Consider the following 14,967-nt stretch of genomic DNA (forward strand, 5'->3'; position numbering starts at 1 on the left):
TATTAAACTAGTATCTACCCCCTACTCCAAGCATTCCTGTAAAAAGGATCTGTGATGTCGTATTATGTTTTTCCACCTCCAAGATAAATCTCTCGTCGTCCATGGTGTTGTAGAGGAGACGTATACGATATTGGGGGTGTTTTGGTAAACTGACTGGATGCTCTTGCTGTTTCACTTCCTGCCCGGGTGTCCGAACGGCCCCGCGGCTCGCGGAAAATAGAACTGGTGCGTATCTTTAGTGGAGCGGAGAGCCGCTTCACGAGTGCTTCTGGGACACGCCATGGCACGGCTGGTGGAATATCAAGCATTGACTTGAATGGTGTGGCCCGCGGCGCCTCTGGACCACAGCGCAGACGCACCCGGTGGAAAATACCGCTATGGGTGTTCTCACCTAGCTGAGGTGAGCTTTAAAGCAGTCGTTCCAAAACCAGGAGCGTTTTTTTCGGAAGCTTGGTTTATTTGGGCATAAATGAACACAGCAATCGCACTTGGATGATAGACCGGACAAGCAGGACGAGATCGCCAAGAAAGGGTGGTCTTGGCTTCCAATCCATCCCTGGAGCGGTTTGTTTGCAGTGCGAATGCAATCAATCCAGTTTTTTTCGGCGAAAAAAGACGAGGGAAATCTGGCCTGAGGCAAACTATTTCTGTAAGATTTCTAAATCAATCAATCAGACTTTTTTTGTATAGCACTTTTCATACATATAAAAGAATCCAAACAAAGCGATAAATGGCTTTGTATTCAATAAAGCACACAATAATTACTTTAGGCAGAGTAGGGCACCACCCATTGCATGTTCAGATATTGTATGTCCTGTTCGTTTCCCGACAGGTTGTCTCGATGATGCAGGAGTAGCGTCCATGTTGTTTTCACATTACAACATAAAGCTCACGAACACAACGAAGTCGGAAGAACAACTTCCCAACTCTGGAAATGGGAACATCCGAAGTCAATGCACCGCTGGCCTTGGCGGAGGTCTGCGCTCTCCAAGTGCCATTCTAGTTTTCTGATTGTTTCTTGGCGGTTACGTTCTAAAGCACAAATAAACACACTCACACTTCCGCACCACCCTGCAGGAAGGTGCCGCATTGCCGGATTTTGTGGGAATGCAGCTGAAGTACACACTTCATTCTGTCCGCTGTGGTTTCTCTGCTCTACGTGTGTGTGGGTCAAACACACACACAGACATGCAGCTGTTTATACATCCATGACACAGACGGATCAGAGGAGAGACAGCGATGTAACCTGGACGCTATGTTTTTATAGACCGCCCTCACACCCTACACACTGTTATTGGCTGGGGGATACACAGCCACTGCCCAAAGGCTGACGCCCAGAAACGTCCTGAACACAGCAAAATAAGAAGAAAATCTGAAAATAAAAGGCGGAGGGCAGGATCTCTGAAGATGCAGACACCACCACACACTTCTAGTGGGTCATAAGTGATGATTGAGAGGGATTACTTTTGTATCTTTTTGAGTCTATACACTTTTTTTTTTTGTATACGCAGATATATTGTGCAACGTGAATATTATGTCAGCAACTATGAGACTGCATCACTAGTGACCAGAAATGACCCTAAATAACTCAAGACAAATGCTATAAAATAATATTTATTACAGGTTTACTCTCAACAAATAAGTAGTATGAAATGCAATTTAAAACACCAGGGCCAATACTCACATTACATTTGATCTTCAACGTCAAATTAGTCTTGACTTGTTCACAAAGCTGCTCAGACCTTCCTGTACACATTTGCCTCTACATATGTAGCTAAAAACAAGGGGGACGATAGCATAAATACATATGATGAGTTATGAGTCATGTACTGCATGATCAGTTGATTTGAGGAGCGCCAATGGAAATATTTTGTCAGAACATTTATATGTTGTTTGAATCTATTTTAAAATGCTTCAGTTTGAACCAATGCCATGTCTGGTTTTTCAGCAAATATGGATTTGAAAGAGGACACATTTGCTCCTCAGTTTGATATAGAGAACTCAGAATATGTGAGGTTTTCATCACCATATCACAATACTAAGAGCCAAAAAAAACGGATTCATCTTGTGCTTATATCTTAAGTATATACTCTCAGTACTGTCACTGTAAAATACTTTGATTCATTTAGGTTTTAAGTTTTCTTACAGAGTAAGAAATCTGCTGTTTTTTTAATTATCATGTCTGACTTTTTAAAGAGCCAGACCTTGTGTAAATAGTTTTTGTTTTGCGATTTGACAAAATGTGTCACAAGTACGTGATTACTGAGCACTTGCAGCTTTCTCAAGTTATAGGTGTACTAAATCTTAGGAACACATTGGCCTTCCTGTGCTGCAGCCCACATATTTCATTTCTCATGATCCTTCTTTAGCCCACACATCACACACATTAGAGATCCTGAATTCTATTTGGATTATATTGAATGGAAATGACTAATATAAAACGACTATATATGTAAATCATTTCTATGACCATTCCACAGTTCCACAAACATTTGCTTCTTAAAAAAAAACATCCAGGCGTACAGGATTTCTTCGAACCTTCCGGAAGCTTTTAAAATGGGTCAACTTTGGGAGAGGTTTTCCTCGAACAGCTCTTAGAAGTCATTTCCAGTCGCCAGATCATCTTTGTGACATGACCACACACTGAAAGAGAAATATTTGGAAAAAATAACCTCATGTTGGAAGATGAAACAAGTGTCTCATGTTTTTTGATATTTCCTTAAAAAAAATAGAAGCTAAACTGTAAGAGACAGGTTTATAAGACTGCAGTGGAAACACGTACAACAAAATGAATACCGCAACAATAAAAGTAATAAATGATCTCTTCTGTGTAGCGTGATGGGAATCATCTGGTATTTGTCAGTGTTCTCAGACAACAGCTGGCCTCCACATGACTTGAAACGGCGATGATTTCCAGATTAAAAAATATTCCAATTATTGGCCTTCCACATGACAGTGGGGCCCATTTTACTCTGGCATGATGTCACCAGTGCACATAGACGTCGGGGAGCTCAGCAGTTGTATACATGTTGATTGTCAGAATCAGCTTTTGATTGTGCTTATATGCAGAGGCACATTTTTATACACAAAAAAAAATCTTTTAGAAAATATCTCCACAGTTTCCCTCTATCTTTCCCTGTGAGGTATTAAAGCTTCAACATGTAGTCTTATCAGAGCTGTTATTCATACATGAAGCACTACGGCTAGATATAATCGTGGTATCGTAATAAACATTCTTTATAAACGTATTGACAATGTTGGTCCACTGAGACTTTTAGTCCGCTGAACACAAGCCTCAGTGTCGCAGTATGAACAGATTCATGTAGGCTTGGTTCCATCATAAGTGTTGGCAGTTAGTATTACAGCCTGAAAAGGTACAGTCCGGTTATTTCATTCATCAGTTTGGGTCCGTCCTTTTGTTTTTTTATCAGAGTCTTTGAATCCGCTGTGAGTCCTGAAGGAGTGACTTCTACCTCACTCCATTTTCCCCCCTCCTCCTTGGTCTGTTGGCAGTGGCAGCTGTTCCTCCGTGATGGGAGCTGATGGGAACATGGGTTTGGCGTGCGTGTGTGTGTGTGTGTGTGTGTGTGTGTGTGTGTGTTTATGAAGAGCTTGTGTATTTCTGACTGGAGCGGGAGCTGGAGCGGTCTAGTCCGTTCCCGTGACAGGAGCCCTTCCAGCGTCCTCCTGAACCTCGCTCATCCAGGGGAGACGTTCTGTAGCACCAGCAGCACAGGCAAGACTGCAGGACACACACACACACACACACACACACACACACACACACACACACACACACACACACACACACACACACACTGCTTTTTATTGACTGCACTTTGTGTTCTCACAGATCATTTATTCTTATTTTTAGGGGTAGGATTAAATACACTTTTGCTTCTACTCTTTTTTCGCTAATGTTAAGTTATATATAATATTGTAATATTGTGTTTTTGTTGTTTAAGCTTTTATTGTATTATTATTTTCTTCTCTACATGTTCGAAATAAAGCATTCATTCATTCATTCTTGCACTTTCTAAAATGTTATATTTCTAGTGCCAGTGTGTGCCCTCTTACCTGGAAGCAGTTTTTAAACTTCTGGCTGACAAAGTAGAGGGCAATCGGGTTGATGCAGGAGTTTAGGGAGGCCATGTTGATGCCGATGTAATCCATCACTAACAGGAAGCTGGCGGGGGAAAGGGCAAAGTTTACAGTAAGGACTACAGGAAGTCACAGAGTAGAGGACAATGGGCGCTCATGACGTTTGCCGTGTATTTGTGTCGCCCACCTGAGCAGTTCACAGCGGTTGGGGTCACTTTGGTCGTAGATTGTTTTCTTCAGAATACGGCTGAGATGAAGGGGCAGCCAGCAGAGAGCGAAAATCAACACGAGGCAGAACACCGTCTTCGCTACTTCCCTCCGCTACACACACACACACACACACACACACACACACACACACACACACACACACACACACACACACACACACACACACACACACACACAGAGTCACAAAAGACAAATATTGTTACAACTGAGTGCCTCTGTCTTGTTGGTGGTTACATGGTTACAGTGGATCTGAATGAGTCACTGGCACCTATACCTGTTTCATGTGGTCGTTGAGTGCGATGCGCATGCCTTTTTTGCGACTGAGCATCTCGCAGGACATGAGTGTGTAGAAGATTGCTGTGCAGGCCAGTGGGAAGCAGAAATAGAAGCCAAACAACCACCAGTCTTTCACATCCTGGTAGAACTTGAAAAATAAAAATGGCCAGTCAAAAAAGTGCAACAACAAATAGTGTAACTAAGTTTCTTTGATTGACATTGATTGTACAAAGACTTCAAGTTGAAACTGATGCTGTGTATTATTTTGGTATTCTTCCAAACTTGAAGTATCCACATGTTGGAAACGTCTTTGGAATTTGTGTCTTGCTGTGCAGCTTTATGAACGTACCTAAGTTCAGATGGTTTTCATGCAGTGTGTATATACATGGCTTGTATTAAATTCTTTGGAAGAAATAATTACTTGTTGGCAGAGCTAGAAAGAGACAAAGAAAGATTTAAAGAGATACTTATATGTGCAAATGAACTATGGTAAATGCACTCACCTACTCACAGGCCAGCTAAAAAAAACTCCAAGTGACGCGTTTGACTTGGAATTTTTCTGCTGGCATGTTACTTGAACTATAGTCTCACATTGCCAGACCTGGGGGGTCTGGCTAGTCCACACAGCATCCCGGGGTGGGAGAAAAACGTGCTCTGGTTTATTGCCATTTCTTTAAACCAATCACAATCGTCTTGGGCGGCGCTACGCGCCGTATGGAGCAACAGTGCCTCTGCAAAATAGCCTCTGGAAGGAACTTGTTTTGGTGGAACGTGTGGACGTTCAAAAGTAGTTTTAGTCGTGCAACAGAAAACTCCGATTGGACAGATAGTCTAGCTAGCTGTCTGGATTTACCCTGCAGAGATCTGAGGAGCAGTTAACCATAGTCCTCACAAATCCACCAGAGGTTAGAACACCAACACTAAGAAAGAGGAAGGGGACGGACATCCGGCCAAAAAGAAGAGCAATCCCAGAAGTGGAACGTTGTGGATATAGACTATGTAGAACCAATTTCAACAGCCAAGTTTAATGAAAATACCCTTTCCAGTGGTAAAATACTTCTTTAAAGAAACACGTTATGCTGTTCAGGTGCTGTTTGTACTTGAAATTAACATCAGGTGCAGGTTGAACAAAATCCCTATTTCTTTCTTCTTCTAATTTAGCCTTAATAGAGAGATCTAAATCAGTGTGCAGGATGTATTGACCATATGTTTGTGGTAAAACAATGCATTATGCAATCCCAGTATCCAGCTGTTTGTGTTTATTATGTTGTTGTAATGAAGTGGCTACCTTCATAAAGCTGCTCGTCTGTTCTGGATGCATCAGACACACACGCAGCTTGTTGCCTCTGTACGGCATCTCCAGCATGTCGAATGCCAGCGCCTCAGGGACTGCGAGCACCACGGCAACCAGCCAGATCAGAGTCACCTCCACTGCTTTCCACAGAGGGATCCCCATCCCCTTCACCCTGCTCCATGATGTCACAGCGTGGTAGCTACGCAAACACAGTTATACAGTATGCAATATGTTACATTCCATTCTGTAAAAACTCTGAACAAAGTCTCTCTCATCTGTTTCAATTGGTATCATAAATTGTTACACTGTTTTCCTTTCTGAAGATTTATCTGCGTGAACCTACCTTGAACCAATCCTCCTTTGCTATGGAGCCTCTTTTTTATCTATCTACTCTCACGTCATCTAAGTAAATGGAGCGATTGTTTGAAAATGTACATGGTGGAATGTAACCAAGTACATTTTCCAACTGCTTACACATTTTCAAACTATGTCTCCTTTTTTCAAAACTCTACACACAATTCCCAAAATTGCACACACAAAATGCAAAATGTCTCACATCTCCTTCAAAATGAAAAACTGCATTCAAAATGCCATAAACACATCTCAAAATGAAGCATTTGCATCAAATGGCAAACACGTTTTTTCATAATAGTACATTTTTGGATATACCATGTACACACTGTCTTTCATAGTCTTATATCTACATTTACAATGTTCTAGAGGGAAAGTAATCTGCTGAGTGGTTGAAAAGTACAGTGTAAACAACAATGCAATGTTACAGTAAAACAGAAAATATTTATTTGGCATAACAGGGGGTATCGTATGCACTTTGTGCAAAACAAAGTCTGATTGATTTATAATGCTGAAATAGTCATTAGATAGTTGCATGCCTGTTCTCATTTTTGAAGGTTTGAAGTATGGACTCCACTGTAAAGCTATTCAAGATGGGCTTCTCTCATGGTCAATCCGTGGTTGATCACATGATGATTAAGTGTGGCCCTGATCTCATCAGAGATGGCTCTCCTTTCTCCTCCTCCTCCTCCTCTTCCTCCTCCTCCTCCTTGTTGTCGTCCCCTGCCTCTCTCTCCTCCTCCCCTTGCTATCTGTTCATTGTTAGCATCCATTGTTCACAGGTAATCTGACCTTTGACCTATGTATAGGCCTATACTAAAGCAGTGATTGGTTAGTGTTCAGGAGGAGTGTGACCTGGTGAATAAGTGTAGCATTTTGATTGGTTGTGTTTGGAAAAGGAAAGCAAGTCACCTTCCTGTTAGAGTTTTGTGTCTTAGGTAGAGAATTGTGTGTAGTGTTTTATGCAATTGAAAACTGAGTGAAAGGCTGAGAATTATCTTAAGGTTTTGGAGATTTGGTGTGTAGCTTTGCTCTTTGAGTGAGAGGTTTCAAAAACCGTGTGACATGAAAAGATTTTGTGTGAAAGCAGTTGGAAAAAACTGTAATCAAGTACTGTACTTACAAATTTGAGGTACTTGTACTTTACTTTCCTTTTCATGCCACTTTCTACATCTACTATTCTAATCTAATCTCACAGCTGTAGTTACTTTACAAATTAAGATGTGTGTGTGTGTGTGTGTGTGTGTGTGTGTGTGTGTGTGTGTGTGTGTGTGTGTGTAGAGTAAAAGTCTACTTACCGGTCAATACTGAGGGCACACAGGCTAAGGACGGTGATTCCAACCGAAGCTTTCTGGATGAACGGCATCAACTTACAGACGTACACGCCGAACGGCCAGTCCTCGGCTATTAACTGCAGAGAAAAATAATGCAGGCAGACAAGAGAGGGAAGACATTTATGATGAGAGAAGTGTTCCCTCTGCACACAATGAGAGACATCTTTGAGGTTCATGTAGAGGTTCTGTCTTCCTTGTGTCTTCCATTATTACTGTGGCAGCTAGCCAAAATCAAGTTCATCTCCCAGTTATAAAATCAGTTTAGCATTAGGACAATGTCCTCAACACATTTGATTGTTGTGGAAGGCTTTGCACTTGCCAGCCACTTATCAAAATCTGCAGTTATGTGGCTATCAACACTAGGCTGTATATCCTCATCATACATTTATTCTTATCATGTCACAAATACCTGTAAAGCAGGACCCCTGAGGCAAAAAAAAATATGACTATTACTCAGATTGGTCTGGATAAAATGCAGCACAGCTAGTTACTTAAAATGACTTCAAAGTGTGTCCTATCAGATTTTGGAAAAATAAAACGAGTTTCACATGTTGTTTTCTGCTTTGTTTTTGGAATTCCTCACTGTCACACACAATTGTGGTTACAGTACCAGTTGGACAGTTTGGCAGTGACTGCATTTACATCCAAGCCCCCTGGATGTTTTCACATCACACACACACACACACACACACACACACACACACACACACACACACACACACACACACACACACACACACACACACACACACACACACACACACCTCAGCTGTTGGCTTGCATCTACTTTTATTAAGTTTTTAGTTTAAGTGGTCCCTTGTAGTTTAGGTGTAGTCTTTTTTGGTATATTGAAAAGTGAAATTAACAAAACCACACAAAACCGAAGCTATACACTCGTGGAAAAAAGCCCACAGCTTTAGATTGCTTTAGATTAAAGTCATACTAAATTAGACACAGACCCAGCTAGGGGTAATCATCGTGTTTTTTTCTTGTTGAATTTCTTTTTGTTGAATCAAGATTTTATGTCATTGTGCAAGAGCTGCATCTTATCATTTGACATTGAACAAACACAAACTTTAACTATGAAACGTTCTGTCCATCAATTCCGAAAAGTCTTTGAACTACAGGCCAAGCAGAGATCATCTATCACATATGATAAAACAGGAAAATCACCAAACAGACAGACACAGATAAATGTGGTCACCTTAAACACATTGATGGGAATGGCGATGATAATATAAAGCAGGTCCCCCAGAGCCAGGCTGCCGATCAGGACATTGGGTCCATTCCTCATACACTTGTTCTTATATATGATCCTGAGCAGCGTTGAGTTGCCGATGATCCCCACCACAAAGATCAGGCAGGACACGATAGTGTTCACATACTTGAAGGCGTGCTTGATCTCTGTAGGCTTAATGCACATGGGGGGGAAGAAGCCTCGCTGCTGTGGGGGCGGAAGCGGGACAGAGGCGTTGTTCTTGGACGGTTCTGAAGCTTGGGGGCTGCCCTGGGTGTCGCGGACCAACCTAGAGGCTCCGACCTGGGCGACCAGCAGGAGACACAGCAGAGCGGTGACGACCCTCATCCTCGCACAAACCTCACACTCACACTCACACAGCAAGATGTTCGCTCACTCAAGCAGTCTTAAAACACACACTTAAAGGCGCTCACACACACATGTTCACACACATCCACACATTAGGTCTTGCTCCAGGCCTGGCAGCGTCTGCCTCCGTTTGTCCTGCAGAGAGAGGCGAAAAACCATCAGCATACAAACAGTTGCATGCATAAGTCACCAATTATTGGATGGATTGACATCAAGTTTTGTACAGACTTTTAAGACTATCACAAATAGTGTGTATGTGCATGACCCCCCCCCCCTCCCACACACACACACACACACACACACACACACACACACACACACACACACACACACACACACACGCACACCTCTCCTGTCTCATCTCAGGATGCTGCTCCTGCGCTAGCCTCCCTGTTAGGCAACAAACATGCAGACTCACGGGCTCCCCTGAGTGTACCGGGTGTATTTGATCTAGAGTGCGGATCGGGCCGCATTTTTCTGTCCGAGCCCGGCCTGCGTCCGACAGAGCAGTAACCGAGCCCGACAGGCATTGAGATGTTTATGTCCGAGCCCGACCCGAGCCCGACCTGAGCCCGACCCAGTTAAAATCTTGTTTTTTTTTTCTCATACTAATGAAACATGTACATGTTTGTAGGAAGGCATTCCGAAATGTCAACAGATGAGCGCATCAGCGCACACGGGGCAACAAGCGCACGTTAACACAGGCACAGACGTTAACACAGGCACCTACATAATAAGCTTTTTTAAATTGAAAATGTTCAATGCCTTATCGTGCTGTTGTGACCAAGCCCGACCCGAACCCGAACCCGAACATCATTTCTAAATATCTGTCAGAAGCCGGCACAGCCCGTCGAGTACAGAAAACTGCTTTCCCGTATCATTACTCAGAATACAGCTAATCAGTTTCCACAGCACTTTTGCTGTGATATTAATACTACTGTCAACGATGCAGAGCTTATATTACAGCCTTTTAATGAGCTGTGCTCCACATTGCTGGACAAAGTGGCACCTGTAAAGGTTAGGATCAGGGTAGTCTATATCGACGCCGTTTCATTGACGGGATAGTTCTGGTGCCACCGGAGGTTCTGCCGGATGTCCCTCACCTTCCGCTTTCTTTGTGTTGACATTCTAAACGCTGGTCGATTTGGGAAACATCCTCCGAGCTAGAACCGACAATCAAATTATATTTATCTTTTTTTGAGTAAAATTCTTATCACACACTCAACAGCCATTTAAATTACAGAGCTCGCCTTCCTACGTGCACGTTCCACCAAAAGATGTTTCTTCCCGAGGCTATTTTGCAGAGGCACCGCACCTGTGTCTGGCGCTTAGCACCGCCCCAGATGATTGTGATTGGTTTAAAGAAATGCCAATAAACCAGAGGCATGTTTTTCTCCCATCCAGGAATGCTGTGTGGACTAGCCAGACCTTCCTCCACAGCGCTGTGGAGGTCTGGCAATGCGAGACTAGGGCTGCAACACTTGACAGATGATGTCTGTAACCTGAGATGGAAGTGTCCCAACTCAGAACAATTATGATGGCAAGCCACTGTTGAGGTGCACCGCCTGTATCTCAAATATCTCTGTAATTCCTTCAATGCACTAGTAAAGGAAGCCGGGACTGCTTGAAAAGAAATCTTAAGATTTGATTTGATACTATTATTATCATAGGTCCAGTATTCATCCTGACCAACTCTAGCCCTTCTCTAGCTCCTTTGAGTCTAGACTCTTTTCAACACATCAGTTTACAAGATATGATGGATTTGATTCTGAAAGTGGAGCTATCTTTTAGCCTCTTAACGTATTACAGTCTTCTCTATTTTTTTAAACGTGTTGCCAATTATTGGCTCTGCCCCTGCCGTTTCAGTTATTGTAAATTCGTCCTTGTTCACAGGATGTTTACTGTCTTTCCCGCGCTTAAGACCTGAGGTGATCAAGCTTTGAGTCCATAGCACATAAACTATGGAATGCTCTGCCTCCCTCCACAATTGCGGTCTGCTGATTCTGTTGATTCTTTTAACCCTCGTGTTGTCTTCCCGTTGACCATGCAACTTTTCACCTTGGTTTTGTCACTTTTCCCGACGTTTTTTATCATTTCTTTTTTACAACTTTTTTGTCACTTTTTCCAATGTCTTTGTCTATTTTTTCTGCGCTTTTTTGAATTTGTTGTTGTTTTTTCAACGTTCTATCAAGTTGCTATAACATTGAATAAAACACCCAAATTCAATGAAAGTAGTGAACTGATCATTTATTTAACTAGTGAAGAGCGTTGTAGGGAACCATCCACGGTATTTTTTATTTTTGACAATTTGGTTGAAAGAAACAATAATTTCTGATATAGAACTTTTTGAAAATGGGTCAAATTTGACCCGAGGACAACAGGAGGATTGAAAAGATAGACATTTTTTGTGTGAATCGTGCTCTCACTGTTTTGACCGTCTTGTGTTTGCCCCTTTAAAGCATTTTGTAAGTAATAAGTGCTTTATTCTAAATGTTCAAAGCAGATACACAGTTTAGGTATCAAACTGAATACGTTTGATGCTTGTTGGTTAGTTGCCTATCAGATTGGATCATCTGGATTAAACCTTCATGTGTTGTTATTGTTGGATTGGTATAGGCCTACCTTTAAGCCAAGAACTTGTGATTATCCTGATAACAAACAAAGGGTAGATTTTAGGAGAAAAAAATGTAATATTGGTTTAATAATGCAACATTTGTATAATGAAGTATATCTACATTATTTATATTTTGCACTTGATTTGTTTAACCGTTACAGTGATAAAGTAGATAAAGTGGACATTAGGCTTTCAGTACAGTAAAGTAAAAAAAATGTTTAAAGAATTTGTTCACCATAAACTAATCCCCCAAATAGCTGTCAATATCCAACAAAAATGAAAGCTGCCAGCAGAGATGAACAGGCCCCCGCACCTTCCCCATCGTCTGGACAACAGGAGGGATATCAAAAGAAGAGTTAAACATTAAACGACGAATAGAATAGTGGAAGTAGAACTGTTGTTTGTGTGTGTGTGTGAGAGGGGGGGGGAATAGAGATACTACTTCTTTCTCTCACAGAGGGCCCTGCTGGGCTCTGAGCCTCTCAAGAATCATGTGATGCCCTTGGGCATCTCTCGAGATAAATGGGCTGGTTGATGATCGCGGCAATATCTTTAGAGACACGCTATCAGGGTGCAGACACACACACACACACACACACACACACACACACACACACACACACACATACACACACACACCACCACACACTCATGTTTGTTACTCACTAACTTGCACATTTGCAAACAAAGACACCAAAAACACCAAAAACAAGGACAACCTCTTAAACCTCCCCACCCCTCACACCATCACCATTACCTTGACCACACACACATGCACACACACACACACACATGCACGCGCACACACGCACGCGCGCGCACACACACACACACACACACACACACACACACACACACACACACACACACACAAAGTCACATGGATGAACTCACACACATATGACACAAACTGGCATTCATAGCTGCATTTGGCTAAAAAACAGGCTTGTTCTGTTCACACACACACACACACACACACACACACACACACACACACACACACACACACCCTTACCCTCACCTTAACCATAACCTAATTCTAACCCTAATCCTAAAACCAAGTCTTAACCATCAAACAGACCTTTAACCTTGTGGGGTCCAGCATTTTGGCCCCACAAAGCTGTCTGGACCCCACAAGTATACTGTATTCCCGGTTTTTGGACCCCACGAATGTAGTTAAACAAGAACACACACACACACACACACACACACACACACACACACACACACACACACACACACACACACACACACAGAGTCACATGGATGAACTCACACACATATCACAAGAATCAGTTTAGAATTTTTTTTCCTGAAATTAATAATTATAATCTGAATAACGCCCTTGTGTTGTATAACATGGTACCTCATTAGGACATGTCAGAGCAGGCTTGTCTGATCTAATTGGAAAGTTGAGTTTTAACTGGGCTGATCCTTTTGATCTAAAAGATTGGACTTAAGAAACCATCTCCGACCTTTAGCTCAGCTTCACTTCTTAGAAAAAAAGGAGGTGGAAAGTTGGCAACCAGCAAGGTAAAAATGGAGGAGGAAATTAGTAGTCAAAATATGTCTCTTTGTGTGTGGGAAGAGAGGACAGGAAGAGGAGCATGAAAAATGAGAAAAGAAACAGAAATGGAACAGAATGGCAAGAAAACGTCCAGATGAACAATAGGAGGAAAAAGGAACATGCAGGAAAGGAAAAGTCAGAGGTGAGAGCTGAGGTACTATGCCTGAGAGGACAGGAGTCATTCGAGGGACCTGCCGGCAGTAAAAGAGGTTTGCACTGGACATTCAGAACATTAATTTAGCAGTAAATAACTATGTCCTTTGTAGATATATAGTGAAACAATGGCATCATGTGCAGAGAATGCAGTCACACTCCCTCTGTGTGCATTGTAATCTGAGCTTCTCTGTTCTTTGTTTTGATAGCCGGTCCGGCCGCATGTGCACGTTTGTGCATGGTAAAATGTAGGTATATCACGTATTAGGAAACAATTTGTGAGAGCTGTGTGGAGGCAATCCCAGCCACTTTCCACTTCTCTCTAGTCTTTGCTTTCTTTGTGACATTTTATTTCATATTGGATACTTTAACTTATTTGGGACTAATTCCCCCTTTTAACTTTGGTTTCCTTTAAACGGTAACTTGAATGCTAACGTCCGGTTACATCCGGTGTGGGGGGGTGAGGCTTATGAGTTAGAGGACTTTGATATGTGGGCAAAACATTTTTGCAGGTGATGTTATACAAGTAACAGTATTATTGTTTTATTATTATTATTACTTTTATTATTATTATTATTATTATTATTATTATTATTATTATTATTATTATTATTATTATTATTATGTTTTCAATTAATGTGTATAATAAACTGTTGTGTAGAATCAACTTTGTGGTTATTTTGAGCTTGTAGTTTTTGGTGTTGTATTGATATTGCAACGTGTTTGTTGCAATAGCCCCCCCCTTCTCCATTTGGGGATAACAACAATGCAAATGCCATCACAATGTAGTTATTACTAAAGATGGGAAAGGATGAGACTCAAAATGAAAAGTATCAGCTGAGTTTCAGCTCCACTGCCTCTAAATACGCGGTTGTGACGGTTAACGTTTATAACCTCATCATCAATTCTTTTAGAAAGTGTGAAATATAGTTTTTTCTGCCATTTTCAATGGACTTTAGTGGGCTTCTCTGTGAAAAGATCCAATAAATCCTGTCTATAAAGGACAAAAAGCCCATGGAACTGGACACAGTTTCATTCTTTGGATTTAAGCATGTTATTGTAAGGGCATGTCCATCCATGAGGCCAACACAACACAATCATTGCAGGTTGTCAAATCGAAAAAGTGTCTAGACTGGTTTGGATATCAGCACTATCGGACTGTGATGATTCGAGCTGCAACAAAGCAGGCCTTCTATATTTTCATTTGCGTAACTGCATGAAAATCATATTGTCATGGTTAGAGAGCCTGTTTACATAAAGGTTTCTTTCAAACCGATGCATTCGCTCAGCCTCTTTTAGCAGAACAGTTATTCTAATTTTCACTCAGCTATTCCCCTCAACTGGCACCTGCTAGATGGTTTTGGTTTGGTTTGGTGCAACATGTAAATGTTTACATCTGACAACCAGTTTGATAAAATAAAAAAAAAAATAGCTTCATAT

At 41.7% G+C, this 14,967-nt stretch overlaps 1 protein-coding gene across 1 annotated transcript in view; it reads right to left on the minus strand.

Annotated features, from left to right (window-relative positions):
• Positions 1–1,601: 1,601 nt before the first annotated feature.
• The window catches only part of LOC144524745 (endothelin receptor type B-like), a 14,126-nt gene continuing 760 nt past the window's right edge, over positions 1,602–14,967 (minus strand). Inside the window, exons 2-8 of the mRNA XM_078261207.1 lie at positions 8,792–9,328; positions 7,552–7,664; positions 5,897–6,101; positions 4,607–4,756; positions 4,289–4,422; positions 4,078–4,186; positions 1,602–3,742 (exon numbers count right to left, since the gene is read on the minus strand). Of these exons, the coding sequence (XP_078117333.1) occupies positions 3,602–3,742; positions 4,078–4,186; positions 4,289–4,422; positions 4,607–4,756; positions 5,897–6,101; positions 7,552–7,664; positions 8,792–9,172 (1,233 nt within the window). The 5' untranslated portion in view covers positions 9,173–9,328 and the 3' untranslated portion in view covers positions 1,602–3,601. The remainder of the gene's footprint in view (positions 3,743–4,077; positions 4,187–4,288; positions 4,423–4,606; positions 4,757–5,896; positions 6,102–7,551; positions 7,665–8,791; positions 9,329–14,967) is intronic.

The sequence above is a fragment of the Sander vitreus genome, chromosome 10 (assembly GCF_031162955.1).
Source record: "Sander vitreus isolate 19-12246 chromosome 10, sanVit1, whole genome shotgun sequence".
NCBI lineage: Eukaryota > Metazoa > Chordata > Actinopteri > Perciformes > Percidae > Sander > Sander vitreus.